Source organism: Hirundo rustica, chromosome 23 (genome assembly GCF_015227805.2).
Source record: "Hirundo rustica isolate bHirRus1 chromosome 23, bHirRus1.pri.v3, whole genome shotgun sequence".
Taxonomy (NCBI): Eukaryota; Metazoa; Chordata; class Aves; order Passeriformes; family Hirundinidae; genus Hirundo; species Hirundo rustica.
Window position 1 is genome coordinate 3,630,559 of NC_053472.1, and position 22,206 is coordinate 3,652,764.

The following is a 22,206-nucleotide window of genomic DNA, read 5'->3' on the forward strand; positions in this document are numbered from 1 at the left end:
ACAGGGCCGTGGCATGGGGCTGACAGGACCAGAAACAAGAGGAGAAGAAGAAAAAAGAAAAACACATTCGTTGGAGAATGGCTGCAAAATCTGAGTGATTTACTGCAGCAACTCATTCACCAGGGGAATTTGGCCTTGCCTCACTCTAATCTAAACTGAATCTAATTTAGATTCCAAGCAAGGGATGGGAATCCTTTCCTGAACCAAAACAAGCCTTGCCACCTCCTACCTTTTCATTACTCATTCCTTAATTTGTTTGGGTTTGTTATGTAGGACATTCAGGAAGAATAGCTTAAAGCTGTGAGCGCTGGGCTGGATCTGGGTTTATCATCTCAGCTTTGCTGCACATGGGGTTGATTTTTGATTCCGTTTTGATGCAGGGATGGTTCCATGCCTCTGCCTGGGGCCCCAGGAAGTGGGGTGTGAACATCTTCCCTTTTTTCTGTGGTGTGAACATCTTCCTTTTCTTCCTGAGTGCTGAATTGCCTGGGGTAGAACACTGCAGCCTGGGGCTCAAACAGTTTCTGGTTTTCCATTAAAAAAAAATCAGCTCTGCTCATGCAGAGCCATCAATCAGAGCCATCAGGCAGAACCCTCCTGGAAGGAGGGCCTGGAGGATGGTTCTCTCCACCCTTGGGGTGTCCTGTCTTCTGACCTACTTTCAGTTCTTGCTTTATAAGTCAATAAACAGCAGAGCTTGGCCTCCCAGCCCGTGCATGTCTGCGAATGGCATCATCCCTTCCCCGGGGCTTGCCAGGGCTGTCAGCGCCTGCACTGCGGCCCAGGGCAGTGAACTCTCCTGATTCAGGATCCTCTCCCTGGTTAAAATGTGTGCCACGGGCTCTTCTGACCCTGTCTCGTGGGGAAAGAGGAGATTTGGGCATTTTTAGGCATTGATTCCAGCAGAGGTTTCCGTAACCAGGAGCGTGTCAGGGCTGCTCGCAGAGCGCGGTGCTGCTTCCTCATTTTTTGAATTCTGTTTTTCCATGCCTACATTTTTTAATTCTTTGCTTCTCTGTGTCTTCCCTCCCTCCTTCCTGGAAATTGATCTCAGTCCTGAGGTGTTTTCCTCCCTGGGAATACTCTGCTGCCTGCAGGGATCTCCTGCTCCACGCTCTGGTCACCTTCTCAGTGCCATAAATCCTGTCACACCTACAGACATCATTCCCATTAGACTAATTTGTCTCCTACTGGCTCTGAACAAAACCTTGGGTTGTGCAGGTTGTTAAACCCCAAGGATAAAGGGGTGGATTACAAATTCAAGGCTTGGGGAAAAAAAAAAACCTTGCCTGCAAGCAGTGAGGGAGAAATGGGAAAACGGGAACGGGAAAAACGAGCAGCTCAACAGGGATGCGAGAGTGGCTCAGATTTGGGGGTATCAGGAATGCTCTGGAGAATCTGGGAGAAAAAGCAGATTATCAGTTTCCCTGCAGGATCTGCAGAAAGGGTTGAACTGGAGCAGAGCCTGCAGGTTCTGTGTTTGGAGCCCTGACTGGCAGCGGGGTTGGTGCCATCCCTGCCCCCCTGCTCCTCTCTGTGCCCTATTTCGGAGCTGTTTGCCAGCTGCCTCCTCATGGAAAGTATTCCCAGCCACGTGAGGCAGGTGGGTGACAAAGCCCAGCCAGCTGGTGATGGAGCAGGGATTGTGGGAATGCTGCTTCCTCCACACTTCCCGCAGCTGCTCCAAAAACAAGAACCTCCAGCGCACCAGGCAAAGGCTGGGGAGCTTTGCTGGGCTTGCAGGAGGAAATTCCAGCGGAAGCCAAGGCTGGCTTGACCTCATTAGAGGCCACCAAAGAGCTCCTTTCCCAAGAAGCCTTCCTTTGTAGCCGAGGTGAGTGTTGGGGTCTGCAGTTCCACGCCTCCAGGCGCTTCTCCTGAGCAGGAATCCTTCTCCCACAGCCTGCTTTAGTCACGTCTCTCTCCCCTGCTTTTTATTTTTTCCCTTCTGAAATTTCCTCTCAGCAGCTGCTCAGCTCTTGGATGCGGTTTGGCACATCCAATCTGGCGGCACTGTCGTTTGGAGCTGAAAGGAATTCTCATTTCAATATTCAGGGTGATTCTTCAGGAATGCAGAGCCACCCCACGAAATATGAGTTAGTGGAATCAAAACTGAAGCATGTTTTCCAAATTCTCAGTGATTACACCGAAGGGATCAGCATAAATTATTATTTCTTTTAAGAAAGTGGTTTTAAATTAGCTCTAAAACAGCGGGAGATGAGGAATGATGAACTAGCAATGTTATCCTGCAGTTTTTCTGCTCTGATTAATGCAGGTACTCTCCATGGTTCCATCTGAGATCTGCTGGGCCACACAGGGCTGGGGTTGGGGTTGGACCCTTCCAAGTGAGCTGAGCTCTGGTTTTTTTCTGGGACAGAGTTTCCATGGGATCAGGGAATCATGGCCACTGCCAGAGTGAGCAGATCTCTTTGGTGGCACCGTCAATACCTGGAGCAAAACCAGGACAAGACGAGGAGGCAGCTCCTCCTCACAGCTTGGTCTGTGCTGTGTGAACCTCCTGAGGCAGCATTTCGGCTTTGAGACTAAAATAACCCACAGGAGGATCTATATTCTGCTGGAAATGCTCTTGGCTGCAGAAGGAAAAACCTGAAAAACCTCAGGCTGTGTTTGAAACCATGCCACAGGTTCCCAGATCTTCCTGAAAAACTCCGCCTGTGTTTGGAATCATTCCATGGATTCCCAGATCTTCCTGAAGAACCTCAGCCTGTGTTTGGAATCATTGCATGGATTCCCAGATCTTCCTGAAGAACATCAGCCTGTGTTTGGAATCATTCCACGGATTCCCAGATCTCCCTGAAGAACCTCAGCCTGTGTTTGGAATCATTCCATGGATTCCCAGATCTTCCTGAAGAACATCAGCCTGTGTTTGGAATCATTCCACGGATTCCCAGATCTCCCTGAAGAACCTCAGCCTCTGTTTGGAATCATTCCATGGATTCCCAGATCTTCCTGAAGAACATCAGCCTGTGTTTGGAATCATTCCACGGATTCCCAGATCTTCCTGAAGAACATCAGCCTGTGTTTGGAATCATTCCATGGATTCCCAGATCTTCCTGAAGAACATCAGCCTGTGTTTGGAATCATTCCACGGATTCCCAGATCTCCCTGAAGAACATCAGCCTGTGTTTGGAATCATTCCATGGATTCCCAGATCTTCTGAAGAACATCAGCCTGTGTTTGGAATCATTCCATGGATTCCCAGATCTTCCTGAAGAACATCAGCCTGTGTTTGGAATCATTCCATGAATTCCCAGATCTTCCTGAAGAACATCAGCCTGTGTTTGGAATCATTCCACGGATTCCCAGATCTCCCTGAAGAACCTCAGCCTGTGTTTGGAATCATTCCATGGATTCCCAGATCTTCCTGAAGAACCTCAGCCTGTGTTTGGAATCATTGCATGGATTCCCAGATCTTCCTGAAGAACATCAGCCTGTGTTTGGAATCATTCCACGGATTCCCAGATCTCCCTGAAGAACCTCAGCCTGTGTTTGGAATCATTCCATGGATTCCCAGATCTTCCTGAAGAACATCAGCCTGTGTTTGGAATCATTCCACGGATTCCCAGATCTCCCTGAAGAACCTCAGCCTCTGTTTGGAATCATTCCATGGATTCCCAGATCTTCCTGAAGAACATCAGCCTGTGTTTGGAATCATTCCACGGATTCCCAGATCTTCCTGAAGAACATCAGCCTGTGTTTGGAATCATTCCATGGATTCCCAGATCTTCCTGAAGAACATCAGCCTGTGTTTGGAATCATTCCACGGATTCCCAGATCTCCCTGAAGAACATCAGCCTGTGTTTGGAATCATTCCATGGATTCCCAGATCTTCTGAAGAACATCAGCCTGTGTTTGGAATCATTCCATGGATTCCCAGATCTTCCTGAAGAACATCAGCCTGTGTTTGGAATCATTCCATGAATTCCCAGATCTTCCTGAAGAACATCAGCCTGTGTTTGGAATCATTCCACGGATTCCCAGATCTTCCTGAAGAACATCAGCCTGTGTTTGGAATCATTCCATGGATTCCCAGATATTTCTGAAGAACCTCAGCCTGTGTTTGGAATCATTCCACGGATTCCCAGATCTTCCTGAAGAACCTCAGCCTGTGTTTGGAATCATTCCATGGATTCCCAGATATTTCTGAAGAACCTCAGCCTGTGTTTGGAATCATTCCATGGATTCCCAGATCTTCCTGAAGAACATCAGCCTGTGTTTGGAATCATTCCATGGATTCCCAGGTCTTCCTGAAGAACCTCAGCCTGTGTTTGGAATCATTCCACGGATTCCCAGATCTTCCTGAAGAACCTCAGCCTGTGTTTGGAATCATTCCATGGATTCCCAGGTCTTCTGAAGAACATCAGCCTGTGTTTGGAATCATTCCACGGATTCCCAGATATTTCTGAAGAACATCAGCCTGTGTTTGGAATCATTCCACGGATTCCCAGATATTTCTGAAGAACCTCAGCCTGTGTTTGGAGTCACTCCACGGATCCCCAGACTGGGGCCAGCCTTGCTCCATTCCGTGCTGAGTGCAAGTCGTGGGACATCTTTCAAGCTGCCTGCTGAGCATTTTTTTTTTTTTTCCCCTGGAAAACACTAAATTCGCAGGACGTGGAGTCAGCTTATGGAGAATTGCGGCTATTTGCATATTTAATAACTTGCACATCACGAAATGCAGGTGATCTGATGCCTCAAGGAGGACAAAAAACCACAGTGATGCACACTGCCCAGAGGAAAGCTGGTTCTGGTGCTGGAGCCCAGTCGGTCAAGGACCCTCTGAAGCTAAAAAGATGAAAGTTTTGAGTACTCTAAAGCACCAAAGTGCTCCCTGCCGTGTGCTGGCTCCAGGAGTGTGTGAGGAGGTGGGGAAGGGCCCGTAAAGCTCTGCCTAGAAAGGGAAACGAGGTGAGGAGGTTTTGCTGAGCAAGACGAACGAGGGAAGGAGAAGGACTGGCGTTGCCAAGGCAGCCCTGGCGTGGTCATGGGGCAGCAATGAGGGAATGGGGGTCACCGCGGGGGCGGAGGTGCCATAAACTGCTCATTACAGCAGGAAGTGGGAAGTGCAGGGCCCTCACCCCAAACCCAGGTTTAATGTGTGGCCTTGAGCGAATCACCTGGCCTTGATTTACCCCTGTTCCCGCTCTTCCTCCTGGGAGGGAGGGTTTGACACTCCGTGGGTTCAGGAGATAAAGGGCTTTATTATTTTATGATTGGATGTGCACCCAGTGGCCACAGGACCCGGAGGGAGGTGCAGCATTGACCCTCCTTGTCTCTACTGTCTCTGCATCTCAAATTCAATATTTATAGACCCCAGAGTAGCTGGGAGAGGAAAACCATCCTTAATACTCTTAATACTTAATACTCTTTATTCCAGCTGAGGAGCTCTCTGTCATTTGAGAGGAGGCACATTGCTCTGTAAATTGTGATGAGCTTCCAGCTTCTCTTGAGGACGTGTCAAGTTTTATTGCTGCTGCCTCATCCTTGTGCCTTCTGAGCGGGCACTAATGTGCTTTATTGCCTCAGTTCTCACAGAAACAGGCAGTGCTGATATTTATTGCTATGATGTTTGTTTGCTGCTGCACTGAGATGCTGGGAAAGGGTGGTGATGCCTGTGGCATGTGAGAAAAAGGCTGTTGGTAGAACACCTCATCCCTTGGAAAGTACCAATCCTTGTCTGATTCGCACCGGGATGGGAGAGAGGAGGGGGAAGGACTTTTGTCCAGGGGCAGGGAGGTGCCCTCTGCGGTGGAACGCCTGGACAAGGGTCCCACACAGGAGACGAGAACCTGATCCTTGCCACACAAACAGATCACTCTTGGTGCAGCTGGCTGAGCACGTCTGCAAGGGCTCTCCTTTACAGTTCATTGCTTGGCTCTTTTTTTGAATGAAATTTCTGGCATAAAACTTACATGTTTTATAGAAAAAGGTCTTTTTTTTTTTTTTTTTTTTTTTTTCCCTCTCCTCCCCAAAGGCTTTGTTCAAACGCATCTGTGGCAAAAAGTGGACACCTCCCTTGGTTTTCTCACCATCCCTGAGGGCTCTGCCTCCCTCAGCCTCCCAGTATTGCTCCGCTGATCCTGATAATACAGAATATCTGGGTTTTCCCAATGAAAACTGTTCTTCCAGAAATGTTTGCAACCAAGGATTGTTTGCACTCCGTGAAGAAACCCCGAATGGGGTGCTGTGGATGTGCTGTGAGCATCCCGAGAGCAGGAATGGTCAGAATTCCTTAATGTTGTCCTGCTGGGGCCGTGTGTAGTGCCATTGGAATGGGAATGGCTGTGCTAAGTGGGTCACACCAGTCACCTTTCACCTCCTTCTTCCTGGGCATTTGTGGCCCTGTGGATGCTCCCAGGATATCCACTTTTTATATAAATCTTTTATCAGCGTGAATATCTCTCCTTGTGCTCTGGCATCATCAGTGTGGCTCCCCGGCAAAGCTCAGCTGTTATCACTGGCTGATTGGACCTTTGGTGCTGAATCTACACAAATAGAGAAGGAAAAGAGATTAGAGCCCAAATGGTTTCCCTTTTGATAATCCAAGTGTATGCATTAGAAAAAAGAAAATGTTATGAAAGAAGCAGATAAAATTCATTCTTCGGGACAGCACGAACAAAAAGCTTTTTTTTCCCCATTAGCAGGAATTTTTGCTCATGATAAAACCACTCTGGGAGCATGGTGCTGATATTCCACATTTCTCTGTGTGTGAGGGTGATCAGGACCGACCCTCACAGCGTCCCTTCGTCCTGGAGCGTCTCCAGCTCCAGAAGCAAACCCTCTTTTTCCAAAGTACCACCCAAAAAGCTGCTCTGGGTGCTGTTAATTTTGGGCAGGGCAGGCAGTCAGCACCATCAGGGCCAGGAACGCTCCTGGCACCCTTGGTTCGTCCCCCACACATCCCTGGCAGCTGGCACCAATTTCTAGTCCTGGTCTAAACAGCGGCTGGAGCAGAGGCCAACACGTGGAGTGGGGCAGGGTTGGTGTCGGACGCCAGGGTTCAGCTGGAGAGGAATTCCTGCATCCCTCTTGCTTTTATTGTTCCGTGGAAATCTAATCCTGAAGGTTGCTCCGAGATGATGATGCAGCACTTAAGTCCTTTATGGCCAGATGCTTTTAGAATGTGTCACAGCTGCTCTCCTGCAGACGGTTCCTTGGCTTTGCTAAACCAAGAAGCTCAAATCTTCGGCCTGAAAGGGGGCAATTTGCATTCGCTCACCGCATATTAATTACTGCAGCTGATTAGTCGCCACGTGACGCCTTGATGGAGATTTGCACCCCCAATTTGGCTCTTTTTTAAAAAAAGAGAATTAATGTATTTCTGCAGAACCTCGCAGCAGCCGGGGAAAAGGTGCGATGCAGACAGCTCGGCTGTTTGTAGATAAATTAAAGAGAGTTTTCCTAGAGAAGTGATTTCCAGCTGGGAAACCTCAGTGGCTAAATCCTGGGATTTAGAAAGGCTGCGGTGAGCAGTTAGTCCGGGATTTATAAAGTTTGTTTTGTGTGTGTGCCTGGGACTCTCTGAGGTGAACGAGGAGGAGGAGGAGGAGGAGGAGGAGGAGGAGGAGGAGGAGGAGGAGGAGGAGGAGGAGGAGGCAGGGACGCAGCTCTGCGGTGGCCCCGGAGGCACAGCGCTATCTGCCGGGAATGCGGGAATGCTGCCGGGCTTCTCCAGGAGCGCTCGGCTCCGGGAGCGCCTTCCCTCCGGCTGTGACAGCGACACGGATGTACAAACACACACGCGTGCTCCTTCCCCTCCCCAAACCCCCACACAGGCATTTCTCCATAAAATCTCTTCCCTAAAAGTATTTGGGCTCGGGATGGAAACCTACCATGGCGCTTATTTCATTATTATTATTACTACTACTATTATTATTATCGTCATCATCATCATCATCATTATTCCTAATTGTTTCTTTGTCTCGAGTTAATAAAACAACCACTGAAAAGAAACAAACTGTAGCAGAACGCCCAGCTAGGAGGAGGTGCCTGCTTAGATGCCGAAGCGCCAGCAAGGAATTCCCTTTGGAAAACTGGTGTTTTGGGGAAAGAAAAATATATTTTTGCAGATTGAAGGCTCTGGGTAGCTTCTGCTGTTTTGCACAGCACCTTTAAATATGACCAGGGAGATGTTCCTCACTGACAGAGAATAAAGGAACTTTCAATTCTGTTGTATTTAAGCTGAAAAACTGTTACCTCCTCCCTACTTCCTCCTCCTTCTCTGCCCTGGTGTCTAATTTATTACAAATGTGTTTGTAATTTTAGCTGAAAGTGGCTGACAGTGTGCTACAAGGAGGACAAAGCTGGGAACTCACAGATGGAGGGTACAAAACACAGCCAAAATCCCAAAGAGTTCCTCTTTCACAACTGGGGACCTGAAAAGCAATAAGGGGCATCCGACCAAAAACCTCCATTGCGAAGGCTCCTGGTCTTTTAAGGGATGTGGGAACAATTTCTGTCCTTGTTTTCTGCCAGCTGGGAGTAGATCCAGCTTTTTTTTCCTTTATTCACGTTCAAGGAAAAGCAGCAGCCAAGGTAAGACAGCAACATTTGCTGGACAAGCTTTCCTACCCAAAACACACAATCCTCGCACGGAGCTAAAATAATTGATGCACGTGGTACAAGCAGTGAGAACCCCAAAATTAAACGAGCAGACGCGAATGAATACGAGTGGCAACCTGACACGCTAATGGATTCGCATCCAGCGCTGAAGGGAACGAGCTGAGGAGAGGCCTGACAGCAAATCTGTGAAAATGCCACCTCATCAGGCTGGGATGGGTAAAACAACCCTTCTGTTCCAGCACACAAAGGCACTGCCTGGTTTCCTTGGCGTCCATCCCCAGAAAACAATGCCCAAAAGCGCCTGGGGTGACAGCAGGGCTTGGAATTCCCAGGATGTATAAGAACAGCACACCTCTAAATATGGCCTGGATTAAAGGTCTGGAGGGTAAAAGGAAAAAAAAACTGTTTATTTAATGCTGAGCACAACGTGTTAGCAACGTGCAGGAGTGTGCTCCGTGCTTTTCTGGGATATTTTCAGCTCAGCCTTCAGAGCGTGGCTGCTGTTCCAAGGAATCCCTGACCCTGCCAGGCCTCTGTGCATGCGCAGGCTCTGCCTGACGTGAGGATGCTCCTCATTTGAGAAGCGTTTCCCTGGCTCTGGGAGGCAGGGAATGCTCTGGGGATGCTCACAGACAGGCCAGGCTGCTCGCAGAGGGGAGGGCTCGCTGACATCCAGCCCTTCTGGTTCTTTGTCCTGATGGAAAAACAACCCTGGGAGCCAAGGACAGATAGAGGAGGTTGAACACTCCTGGGTTTTGTCTGGGAGAGGAGGATGGCAAAGGAGCTGTGACCTCGGGGTGATGCCTTGGGAAGGCTGAGCTGGAACTGAGACTGGACAGAGCTGGGGAATAAAGCAGAGATTTACTGAAAGGCCTTTAGGATACACCTTGGGCAGGACAAGACCTGGCCAGGGCTGCACCCAGGGTGGACCCAAAATGGACCCAAAATGGGCACAAAATGGTCACAAAATGCCTGACTGGTCATGAGGTCTGACACTTTGATCAGTTTTGGTCCATTTGCACTTTGGGGTTTCATTGTCCAATTGCAGCTCCAGGCTGTGAGCTCCCATCCTTCTTGTTCCTCCCTCCAGCCACCGCTGTTTGTGCTTTTGGGCTGAAAGTTGTCCTTGGTGTGCAGCAGGAGCAGGATTTGTTTTGTGTCCCTGCTGTGTGCAGAGAGCTGAGTGACCCTGAGTGTGAGCTCAGAGCTGCACCCTGGGCACCACAGAACCTGAAATACAGGAAAGATCAAACTCAAGGCATCATTTCCCCCCTTCAGAGGCTTGACAAAACCTTTTCCTTGTTGGGGAAGCAAGAAGGGAGAGCAGTAAATCAAGGACAAGCTCCATCTCTACCCAAGGGAGAGAGGTCCTGCAGGAGGGTTTGTGTGACAGAAACCACAGAGGCTGCTGGGGATGGAGCAGGGTTTTTGGGAGTGGTGGGGATATTCACACTGCTACACTCCGTGGGGAGGTAGACTGGCAAAAATAAAAATGTGCCACACAAATGCAGGGCGGTGTTTGTGTGGGGAGAGAATGCTGGGCAGCAGGGGCACCCTGGGGATCCGCACCTTAGGGCATTAATGAGGATCTGCCCTCTGGAATATCGGGTGGGAAGGGGCTGGGTGCACCTGGGAACTGCAGACAGAGCCCTCAGCAGCGGATCTGGGCATCAGCTGGAAATGGAGGCGCGGAGGTGTGTGAGGAGCAAAGCTGGAGCTGTCTCCAGTTCAGAACATCCAGAGGACCCAGGCGCTGGCAGGTACACTGGGGGCTCATTTTAAACCTCGAGTGTGAAGAGAGAAAACTGAACGAGCCTTTCTAAGCCCCCGGGCACGCTGTGAAAGCAACCAGAGCAGCTCCCCCTCGCCATGGCTCCGTGTGGCACGGATGGGTGCCCGCACCTGTTAGATCCAACACCTCTAAATGGGCGTTCCTCGTGCTGTCGGGCTCCTCTGCAAAGCCCCGCTGGTCTCATCCCGGCCGGAGGCTGCTCGGGGATGGGGAGCAGAGCGAGAACACCAAGGGTCTCTCGGGTTTGAAGCTCTCGGAGCTCTGGGGGGCTGGGCCGGTGTCTGGGAGCAGCTGATGGCTCTGCTCTGGCCCTGGCAGCCAGGAGGGGCCGGGCTGATGTGATGGGGATGGCAGAGCGTGATGGGGATGGCAGAGGAAGCTGCCGACGTGGCCAGACACGCAGAGCTCTGTTCCCACTGCCCTGTCCCAGCCTCAGGGACCACGGCAGAGAGGGATTAGTGGGGGCAGGGTGCTGAAACTATTTTTATCTCCTCGTCTTGTTGTGCCTGTGCACAAGTGCCAGCCTTTTCAGCCTTTTTTTTTTTTTTTTCCCCCCTTTTTTTTTTTCTCCTGTGAAGCATTAACTGGGTGGGTTGCCATAGCAACCCCCGCATGATAAGTTGGGCTGCTTCTCGCAGAGATTTCTCCCTCAACAGTCGAGATTCCTCTGTCTCTCTCAACATTGCATCCCCTTCCCCGTTTCCCCCGGAGTGCCCTAGAGGCCAGCCCTGCCCTCCAGCCAGCTCACGGGAGGCACCAGGGCTGGCTCAGGGCAGGAGGGAGCAGCCCGGGCATCACCCTGGCGTGGGATGGGCTTGGAAGGATCTCTGCTCTCCATCCCTAGTGCAGGGCTCAGAGCTGAAACAGGCTTGCAGTGTGACACCCCGATTATCTGCAAGTTTTCCTGGAGAGGGCGGGGAGGTGATTGCTGTTAGTCCTAAGCAGGCACGGGGTGATGCTGGAGTGGTTCCCAGCTAAGCCCAGGTTGTAGCAAGAGTGAAATGATCTTATCCTTCCATTCAGTCTCTCTGAGTGAGCCCAGGGAAGTTTGCTTTGAAAACAAATCCCTGCACAGCTTGTGGCAGGTGAACAAACTGGATGGACTACAGCTATTTATTCCAAATCACCTTGGATCTTGGCTGAGGTACACAAGGTAGGCTCGAGGTGAAGATTCACGGGTGTGGAATAGGTTTATCCAGAGCTGGGGAACAGGGTGTGACCTCCCTGACCTGTAACTTTTCATCTCAAAATCCACCCAAATCCAAAGCCAGTTTCACCAGAGGTTTCCTCCCCCTCAGGGCCCCATTTCCCATCTTTAAACAGCAGCTACAATGCTGGTCTGGAATGAAGTAATTGAGGTTGGTACATGAGCAATTCTGAGGGAAAACTCATTACTTTTTCAGGATGTTTGTTTGCCGCTGTAATTTGGATTGTTTGGCAGGCGGGTTCTGGGGTTAGAGGAGAAAAGGTTTGTGTTTCTACCTGGGGAGCAGCAGGCAGGAGCAGAAAGGGCCGGGGGTCAGGCAGTGACTCTGAGTCAGTGTGGTAGAGCTGCTGCTTCCTCTTAATCCTCTTGGCCCCTGAGTCTCCTCCCTGGCAGGATTCTCTGTAATAGATGTAATTAGAGCGGAGGCAGCACAAACAGTGCAGCCCTGCTGATCCCTGCTCTGCGTTCTGGCAGGGCACCTGCCTGCCTGGGAACAGCTCTGATTTCCGTGCTGCTTGGTGGAACAGGTGGCTGTCAAACGAGAGAGGCAGGGATGTTATCCAGCAGCTCCTGTGGCTATAAAAAACCCACTCCAGCACTGCTCTGCTGTGCATGGGATGGATTGTTCCAGAAGGGTTAGGAGCAAACCCTTGTGGCTTAACCTGCCCTTCCCTTTGTGTTGTTGTAATGACAATGCCTTAAGTTTTATCTTTCATGTATTTCAGGCTCTGTGCTGCCTCACACTCAGTGTCACTCAGCTCTCTGCACACAGCAGGGACACAAAACAAATCCTTTTCCTGCTGCACACCAAGGACAACTTTCAGCCCCAAAGCACAAACAGTGGCTGGAGGGAGGAACAAGAAGGATGGGAGCTCACAGCCTGGAGCTGCAATTGGACAATTAAACCTCAATATGCAAATGGACCAAAACTTGGAGGGATCCAAGTAAAAATGTAAGATCTCATGATTGGTCAGCCATTTCTGTGACCATTTTGGGTCCATCTTGGGTGCAGCCTTGGCCAGTCTCTTGTAGAAGTCCTTTCAATAAATCTCTGCTTTATTCTCCAGCTCTGTCCAGCCTCTGTTCCAGCTCAGCCTTCCCAAGGCATCAATGATAACAAGGGGAAACAGGGCAAAAGAAATGCCACAATGCCCTTCATGCAGCTCTGGGTATCACATTTGCTGCTCTGTCTTCCCAGGGAGAAAACCAGATTCTGAGATCTCTCTATCCACGATGGATGTCTTCTAAGGGGGGGATTGGAACTGTGCTGCTGGCACAAGCAACCTGCTGTTCTCCCCCATCACACCTGGCCCCTGCAGGTCCATTAAATAGGATTATTTCCTTTTGGTGGGTTGATAGATGAGTGCACAGGAGCCCCAAGAAGCCTGAGAGCTGAGGGGACAGCGAGGACAACCCGACAGCCAGCGTGTGGCTTTGGCCAGTCCCTGCTGGAATACTTCAGGTTTTGGGAATCCCTGTCAGCCGTGGGCTGGGCCGGGGCAGAGCAGCGTGTGCAGTCAGCACAGCGAGGCAGAAGGAGGCACCAGGAGGGTGTCCTTAGCTGGGAATTACTTGGAGCAGGCACCGGAGCCTGTGCAGGGTGATGTGCAGGGTGATGTGCAGGCAGCTGCCGTGTGTGGCCGTTGGCAGATGATGAATGCAGCCTGCTGACACAAACACAATTAGCCGATGTCTAGGAAAAGCGTTGGCTTTGTTCTGTGCCTGCTTCCCTCGGGCAGTGCAGGGACCGGGCACCAGGTGTGTGCCCCGTGTCCCCCCACCCCGGGAGACCACAGAGCGGTGGCAGCGGCCACCACCAGCAGCGTGTGCCCAGCTGAGAGCCTGAGCACAGAGCCTGATTTTTCTGCTGCCTGCAAACCTCTCTGGCTGGGTCTGGCCACCTGCACACTGAGTTTTGGTGCTGTCAGCCACTCCTGTGTCATTCTCTGGTGGGGCTGCTCAGGTTTAACCCAGTAGATTGCACCGTGTAGAGAGCTGCAGGTGTTTAAGAGGAGCACACATAACAAACGCTTCATTTCCCCCTCTCTGTCCCCTGTGACCTTCAAAGCTGGAGGAGCCCTCCAGGGCACAGTGGCTCCAGTCCAAGGAGAGAAAGCCCAGCCTGCTGCTGGCATTAAATTCCCTGGAATCAGGCAGGAACATGAGGCGAGAGGATTTCCCAGTATTTCCAACTGTGACCTTCAGAGCCGTGCAAATGTTAGTGTTAAACTTATTAGCAGCAGAGGCCTTTCTGTGACCCCGCAGGGATAACTCCCCCCAGTTCCCCCCCGGCTTTGATTGGAGGCAGGACAGTGATGCTGATCTGTGGATCTGTGGAGACAGGATGGGGAGTGAGGGGTACAGATGGAAAGAGGGGAATTTCCGATTTTGGGAAGGAATGCTTTGCTGTGAGGGCGGTGCCAGTGTGTCCAGAGAGGTGGCTGCCCCATCCCTGGAAGTGCCCGAAGGTTGGATGTGGGAGTTGTCCCCGCACATGGCTGGGGGTGGGACTGGCTGAGCTTTAAGGTCCGTTCCAACGCCTTAATACTCCCTGATTGTGTGATATCCTCTCCTTGGTGTCTCCAGCCGAGCTGGGCGCTGCCCGCAAGACCACCGGAGCCCCGGGCTGCTTGCGCTGAGCCGGGAGGAGCCCGGCGCGCCCGGGGCCGGGGGGAGGCGGCCGCGCATGTGCCGGCCGTGCCCCCCGCCCGGGCTCCTCCAGCATCCTCGGCATCCTCCTCGGCATCCTCCTCGGCATCCTCCTCGGCATCCTCCCCGCCGGGCGCTGCGCCCCGCAGCCCGCGCAACAAAAGCGCCGCGGCCGCGCCCCGTGGAGCCGCTCCCGGAGCGGGGCACCTGCTGCTGCTGCTGCTGCTGCTGCTGTTGCTGCTGCTGCTGCTGCTGCTGCTGCTGCCGCTGCTGCTGATCCAGCGCTGCTCCCGCTCCGCTCCGCCCGCGCCCTGCGCAGCGCCGGCCGCGCCCGCGGAGCCCCGGAGCCGGAGGAGCCGGAGGAGCCGGAGGAGCCGGAGGAGCCGGAGGAGCCGGAGGAGCTGTCCGCGCTCGGGCTCTGTCCGGGCTCTGTCCGGGCTCTGTCCGGGCTCTGTCCGGGCTCTGTCCGCTCTCGGGCTCTGTCCGTGGTGCTGCCGCCCCCGCGGTCGAGCGCAGCCCCCGGACCGCGCCCGGCGCGGCCGCTCCTCGCCCGGCATCCTGTTGCGCCGGGAGCACGGAGAGAAGGGAAGAGAAGGGAAGAGCATCGTGCCGAGGAGCCCGAGCGCCGGCCCGGCTCGGAACAATGGCTGCGCTGCCGCGGATGCTCTGCGCGGCCGCGCTGGCCCTGCTGCTCTGGGGTAGGTGCTGCCGTTCCCTCTCGCACCCCGGCGCCTCTGGGGCTTGCCGCCGGCAGGAAGGGAGGATGCTCCCTCCACGCCTGCCCTCCGAGTGGGATTTTTGTTGTCGGGAGAAGGGGATGACGCTCGTGCAGAGTTGGTGTGAGTGTGAGGGAGTGAATGCGAGCGGAGGAAACACCTCAGTGCCGAGCACAAAGCGTGCGCTGGTCGCTCAGTGTTCGCTGCTGGTCTGGGGTTTGCAGCGTAATTTAACATCGAGTCGCCTCGGGAAGGGTGTGCGGCCCATTAAGCGGTGTTTTAGCGCCGGTTTCCCGTGCAGGCTGTGTAAACTGGAGTTAATCAATCGATCGCAGCCGCAGTTTGCTTCCTGCCACGAGAGGAGGCTGGGTGGTTTTGCCACACTGGCTGTGCGTGTGCATTCAGCCCCGTGTGTGTGCCTGTCTGCGGGCACAGATCTCGTTTCTCGGAGTAAAGCAGGATCCAGGAGCTTTCCCCTATTTCTCCCTGAAAGCTGCTGCTGTCCGTGGAGCTGCTAGTACGGGAGAATTGGAACCAGGCTGCTTCCAGGAATAGTCCAGGGATAATATGTTGCTTGGGAGAGCGGGTTAATGGTGCCTCAGAGGCTGGGGAGGAGGGAGCAGCCAGCAAAGTCAGCGTCTGGGCTCTGGAGACAGCCTTGGACAGACAGAGCCCGGGATTGTTTAGCCCGGGGGACAAATGTCAGCAGGGATTTGGTCGGGGATGTGGTGCTGGAAGGATCCCTTTGCGCTCGAGCGTGCGGCTTCACATGCAGCGATTGCTGTCCTCTTTGCAAGAGCGGTGTTTGAGAGCTGCCAGCGTTAGCACAGCTCTGATTGGAAGCGTTTGGAGCAGGAATACCTGGGAAATCAATAACTCCTCCTGCTGCCAAATTCACTCCTGTCCGAGCCCCTGGGTTCCCAGTAGTGTCCATGGAGCCCAGGGACAGGAAGGGTGCTGAACACTCCCAGTTTTACTGAATTAAAACATCCAGACCTTCCAACTTAGCACAAAGAGCGAGCTGTTCCTCCACTCTGGAATTCTGGCTTCCCCTCATCCCAGACTAATTGCTGCTCTAACAGGAGCATGCCCAGCACGCAGGGGAGGGAATGAACAATGCCTTTAAAGTGGCATTAATTACCAGGGAAAGACGAAAGTTGTGGCAAAGCAGATGCTGGAGAGGTGAATCTGTGGGAAGTCATCACCCTCTGTTAATTATTATGAATTATTAATATCTCAGGAGAAGGAAGCTTGGTAAAATTCGACATCTGAGGCTTAATCTGTTATCAGGCAGCGCTGGTAATAAATCAAACCCTTTTCCATTGGGGACATTCATGCCAAGATGTGAATAACTGATATTTCTCTAATTCTGTCTTAACGCTTCCTTCTCTGCTGCTCCTCTTCCCCAGCTGGATTTTGCTCCTCGGTGTGTGTGGAGGTGCCATCTGAGACAGAGGCTGTCCAAGGGACAGACATGAAGCTGCTCTGCATCTCCTGCATGAAGAGGGAAGAGGTGACGGCCAGCACAGTGGTGGAATGGTTCTACAGGCCCGAGGGGGGAAAGGATGAGCCTGTAAGTATGTCTGGGATCTGAGTCCTGCCCATTTCCTTCCTAGCTTATCCCATTTCCACACCTGGGCACAGGAAAAGCTGGAATCGGTTGTCGAGTTCAAACATTTGGGTTGTCATCCATCAGTGCCAGTTTCCAGTCCCGTTCCCTCAATGCCTCAAGGCCAGCATCTAAGGATGTCAGATATGACTGACACTTGGTACCCTTGTCTGGATCAGCTCTGAATCTCAAAGCTGTTCTTCTGGAGGTGAAATTGGCCTCCAATAAATCGGCAGGGCAGGATTTACTTCTTTTTGCCTCAGAGAAAGCAGTGTTATCCCGGCTGTGGGAGGATCTCTGGGAGCTGCTTTGGATCCCTGTCAGGAAAAGGTAAAATTGATTTTCAGAGTGAATCAAAATGGAAATTGGACAGATGAGGGGCAGCTGGAATTCAAGAGAGAATGGTGAAATGGAGAACAAGATAAAGGCTGAGTGTACATTTCTTTCTATCTATTTTATCTGAGTCTGAAGCATTAAATCAGTGGCTGTGATTGAGCAGGGCCAGGCAGGATGACAACTATTCTCCTTATTTGTGAGAACTAAAGGGACCAGGCTAAGGAATGAGATTGGAATTCATTTCCAGTGCCACGGGGGATCCATTTGCCAGTGGGAACCCCAAGAACACCAACCAAAGTGAGCTGGGGCAGGCAGGGTCGTGATGGGGGCTGTGGTCAGCCAGAATGTCACACTGATATTTGTGCTGCAGCACTTCTGTCTCAGCTGAGCGCTCCAGGGCATCCCCAAAAGGGCTGCTTGTCTTCACTGTGGATATTCTGTGGTTCTTTCCTCAGGTGATCTCACATGCACTGACTGACAGGCACATTGCTGGGTGTGAACAATCCCAGTTTTCCGTTCCATTGCTGATTTTTTGTGTCCGTGTGTGTCTGTGTTTTGCTGTGCCTCAGTTTTTCTCCCCCTCCGACGGAGATACCGGATCCTGATCACTCATTTCCCTGCCTTTTGTAAAGTCACCTGATACTTTGAGGCAAAGGAGGATGGAATATGAATAGCTGCTGTTACCAAGGGAGCTCAGAACCTCCCTGAGCGTAGCTGGATGGGGGTGCTGCCCCTGCCTCGTGCCGTGGTGCTGTCCGAGGCAGAGATTAACCAGCACATCCCTTCACCTTTCCTCACAGATCTACGAGTACAGGAAAACAAACCACGAATTCCCGAGCCGCTTCAGCGGGCGGATACAGTGGAACGGCAGCAAAGACATGCAGGACGTGTCCATCACCGTGCTGAACGTGACCCTCAACGATTCGGGCATCTACACCTGCAACATCACCCGCGAGTTCGAGTTCGAGATCCACCGGCCCCTCTTCCAGAGCTCCAGGCTCATCCACCTCACCGTGGTGGAGGAGGGTAGGAGGGGCTGCCAGGGGCTGTTGGGTGCTGTCCCCGGCCGTGGGGGCTGTCACCCGGGGATGGAGTTGGTCACTGCGCAGCAGGAGAGGGCTCTGGGTTTGTCAGCGACGAACGCGGCTCAGGAGGGAAAGCCTGTCCCTTGTTTTGTGGCTGGAGGTTCTTTTTTGGGCACAGGCGGGTTGTGTGTGAGTGTGACAGCTGGGCACAGCTGGGCACAGCTGGGCAGGCGCCAGCAGAGGTTTCCAGCTCCTCCCGTGGCGGCTCTGCGATGTTACAGCAAAGCCTTTCCCAGGGAGCCGCAGCTTTTCCTTGCTGCCGCCCCCTCCCTCCTGGAACAACGACTCATTCTCCATCTTGATACCTGCCCGCTGCTTCTCCTCCTTCCCTCTGCGGTGCTCCGGCTCCTTCCGTTCCTCTTGGTGCCGCTGCGTTCAGCGCTGAAATCCCGGCACGTCACAGAGCGGCGCGGATCCTTCAGAGAGGACCGGCAGCTCTCAGCCCCTTTGTCCGCCCGTCCCCTCCCTCTCCCCCGCGAGCACCTCGCTGTTTCGGTCCTTTACAAACCCCTGGCGGCGCAGCAGAGCCGGGTAACACCGGCGAGTGGGACACGGGGGGGGAAACGGAGCGTGAGGATGAGCGCGGTGAGCAATCCGGGAGGATGCGGGGGTGGCACAGGATGCCAGGCACGGGCAGCGCGTTGGGTCCCGCTGGAGACATGCGCTGGGATCCCTGCCTGTTGCAGGTCCCTCTCTTCTGCCCCCTCACAGCCCAAAGGCACCCGGAGATTCTGGCAAGGAGGGTGAGGAAGGATGACACGAGGGTGGAAAGTGTCCCTGGAGCTGCACGGAAATGATCTGGGGTCATTGCGTTTTATTCGCAGCTGGAGAAGACTTCACCTCGGTCATCTCAGAAATCATGATGTATATTCTGCTGGTCTTCCTCACGCTGTGGCTGCTGATTGAGATGGTCTATTGCTACAGGAAGGTGTCCAAGGCAGAGGAGGCTGCCCAGGAAAATGCGTAAGTGTGGAACCCCCGGAGATGAGATCTGTTCTGCGAGAGCTCTTCCCACGTCCCAGAGCGACTGCAGGAAGCCTGAACTTTGCTATGGCATGGTCTGGTTGGTGTTTGCGCTGCCCAAAGTCCTTGCAGCGCTCAGGAGCGCCAAGATTGTGCCCCCTTGCACCACACACCAGGTATTCCAGGGTGGCTCAGTTTGGACCATGTGGAGATGCTCTCCCGGGAAGTGCTGGCTTCATTCTGGCCCATTCCCATCTTTCCACACACTAGGCTTGGATTAGAGCACTCTTTGGACACAGGAAGGCTGGGTGTGGAGGATTTTAGAGCAGGGAAGACTCGGGTGTTTGTCCCTGCCTATGCCAAGGAGTTTCCTACTGTGAGCATCTACAGGTGACGTTTGTTACCTCAGAGATGCTTCCAGGCACTCAGCAGAGGTGAGTTTACCCAAACTGGGCTTTACACTGTGTGCTCTCCTCCTTCCCTCCAACTCCAGGACAGACTATCTGGCGATTCCGTCGGAAAACAAGGAGAACTGCGCTGTGCCTGTGGAGGAGTAGCAGGGAGGAGGCAGCGGAGCGAACGGCACCGAGGTGGGTCATGAAGAGGTGGTCACTCCTTGCGTCTGGCCACCCCTCAGCTTCCTTGTGGTGGGGCTGGGGACTCCTGGAGTGTGCCTGTGCTCCTCTGGAGCTTCCCCAGCGACCTTAGAAGCCATACAGGTGTCTTTAGGTGCGGGGATACTTGTATTGCTTGAACCCCCAAACCAACATGTATTTATGCCTCCTTTACCTACTGCTGTGGAGCTGGGAATCTTCACTTTCCCCTGCACGAGGGCATGAAGGACTCGAAGGGCTCTATCTCCGAAGGACACACGTTCTAGGAAGGAGTTTGTGCACTAAAGATTAAAGTCTGGATCTTTTACTCCCCCGTTCCTGTGCTGACTCCTCGCTCCCGTGAGGTCCAAGAGGAATTGTCTCCCTTGCAGGGGCTCTGAGGACAGAAGGACCGTGCCACGCCAGCCGGGTTTGAGGGGAGCTCTGCGCCGTCGGGAGGAACACGGGGAAGTGTAAATCCTCTTCCATTTGCCTCGGACTCTGTACAGCCTTGACTTTGGTCCCACGAGCCCAGCTGAGCTGCCAGCCCGGTGCTGAAGGACTCCTCCGTGGAGGCACGCCGAGCAAACGGCACAGGGGTGTGGGCAGCACGGCTCCTTCCCCAGTTTCTGTTCCACCATCACCTCAATGGCTTTGTAAATGTTACCTGTCACTTCTCAGCTGCTCTCACCGCCACCTTTATTTGCTAAATGTGCTGCTTCTCCATTGCAGAGGTTAAGGGTATGTGTGGCACGTTGCTCTGAGCTGCAGGACTGTGAACAGAGTTGTCTTAGGGGGTTATCCCACCACCTACTGTGGCTCAAGGGTTTTCTCGGTGTTAAAACAGGAAGAATTTAATTAATTAATGAAGCCACTCTGAATTTTAGGCTGTCCATGCACAAGCAGAGTAGGGTGAGGACTGTAATACCCTAAAATTGGAAATGTATAGTAGGAAGGACAGGTCCCTGTGCCATGTCCACACTTCCTTCTGGAGGGAATTGGGAATACAGATCCTGAAGGGAAGCAGGATGATGTCAGTATAAGAATCCCTCTCATTTATCAAGTGTCAAAGCCCTCACCCCCTCCCAGCTGCCTGGCACAGCAGGTTTGCTCCTGGAGTACAGTGGGGGGAGGAACCTGCAGAGCCACGTCCTGCAAGGCAGCAGGACAAGGGATCCTTGGGATCCTTCCAAGGGATCCTTCCAAGCTTTTCCTGGGAAACCCCAGAAACGAAGGCAGCCTCATGCTGGTAGGCAGGAGAAATAAACAGGATGCAAAGCCCTCACAGGATGGCAGCTCAGTAAAATGGTTGCACTTCTGTAACCGCGATGGTTCTCTGGTGCTGTCGCAGCACCATCTAGAGGGATAGACAGAAAACACCCCGTTTAATCCTAATTCTCTCCAGAGGTAATTAATCACCAGTATTAATAGTCCGGATTCGTCCTAAATGATCCTCTGTTGCCCAGGAATCACCCTGGAAATTCTGTATTTCCTATGCAAATTCACCTTTTCTGAGGGTTAAGCAGAGTAAAAATTGTTTTCTGCCCTTCAGAGCAGACCAGTTGAGCTCAACAGCTGGGATTGGAAGGGGGGAAAAGGCAGAAACATTGGAATTGTGCCGTAAAACCAGGTTTGGGGGAAGGTTTGATTTGTTGTACAGCAGAGTTGTGACACCCCTGCTGCAATGGAGCCTGTGCTGCTTTGCCAGAGCCGACAATTTCTGCTCCACTGACTGCTTGTAAGTGGTTCCAAAGTGCTCGTGACTCCAGGCATGCTCCCCACCCACGGAATCCCCTCCGCTTTGTTCCGCTGCTTTTTACGTGCTGGCTAAAAATCACAGAAATTACCCCGTCTGTAAGTCAGGCCCAGGCCAGATTTCCAACTGGCACTCGCTCAAAACCCTTGTTTTAGAGCGGGTGTCTTTAGTAAACTGCTCCAGTGCAGCCCTGGTAGTAGGATTGCTCCCAAATCCAGAGCCAAGCCTGGCAAGGGGAGCACGTTTTCCAGATGAAGCACACTCGTAGTCTGGGCACCAGCTCCCAAAAACCTGGGATGTCCAAAAGATTATCCAAGCAGCTCCTCTTTGAATTCAGCTGGACGTCATCTTTCTCCCTATCCCAGTTTGCCCGGCAGAATCCTCAACTCGACAGAGGAGGGACTGGATTGTAACTGGAGTTTCCAGCACTGCCCACGGCATTGAGCCCACGGTGAATTTCAGGACACCCCTCTCCCACTTCAGCTCTGCTCCTCAGTCCCTGAGAACCACGGTTAACCCGCTGGTGTCCTACTGTTAAATCCAAAAAGGAGAGAACCCAAGAACTTCTTGAGAGCTACCTCAGGTGGTAAAGAAGGGCCGTCCCCTTGTCCTGCACCTCCCTGTATCCCACAGGCATCTTCTGCAGATGCTCTTTCTTTTTTTTTTTCTGGACAAATCTTTCACTTTTCCAGTTCCTGCAGACAGAGGCGACCACTGCCACGTGGTGTTCCAAGCAGGAGGAAACGGGGTGCAATCTCACAGGGGGAAAAAAGTAGTAATAATAATTTTAAAAATTGGTGATTTTTTCAGCCTGGAAGAGATGGTCCTGGCACAAACTCTGTATGTGTGTGTGTGTTCGGAAGGAGAGAGGAGACTCCGGAATAGGCAGGATAATAAAAAGAACCAAGAGCCACGCT

General features: G+C 52.6%; 1 protein-coding gene across 1 annotated transcript; it reads left to right on the forward strand.

Moving 5' to 3' along the window:
* Positions 1-14,629: 14,629 nt before the first annotated feature.
* SCN3B (sodium voltage-gated channel beta subunit 3) lies at positions 14,630-22,203 on the forward strand. The gene is made up of 6 exons (XM_040085077.2): positions 14,630-14,929; positions 16,357-16,520; positions 17,693-17,918; positions 18,802-18,940; positions 19,434-19,530; positions 19,926-22,203. The coding sequence occupies exons 1-5, from the start codon at positions 14,875-14,877 to the stop codon at positions 19,495-19,497; spliced, it is 648 nt and encodes a 215-aa protein (XP_039941011.1). The 5' UTR covers positions 14,630-14,874; the 3' UTR covers positions 19,498-19,530; positions 19,926-22,203.
* Positions 22,204-22,206: the final 3 nt, after the last annotated feature.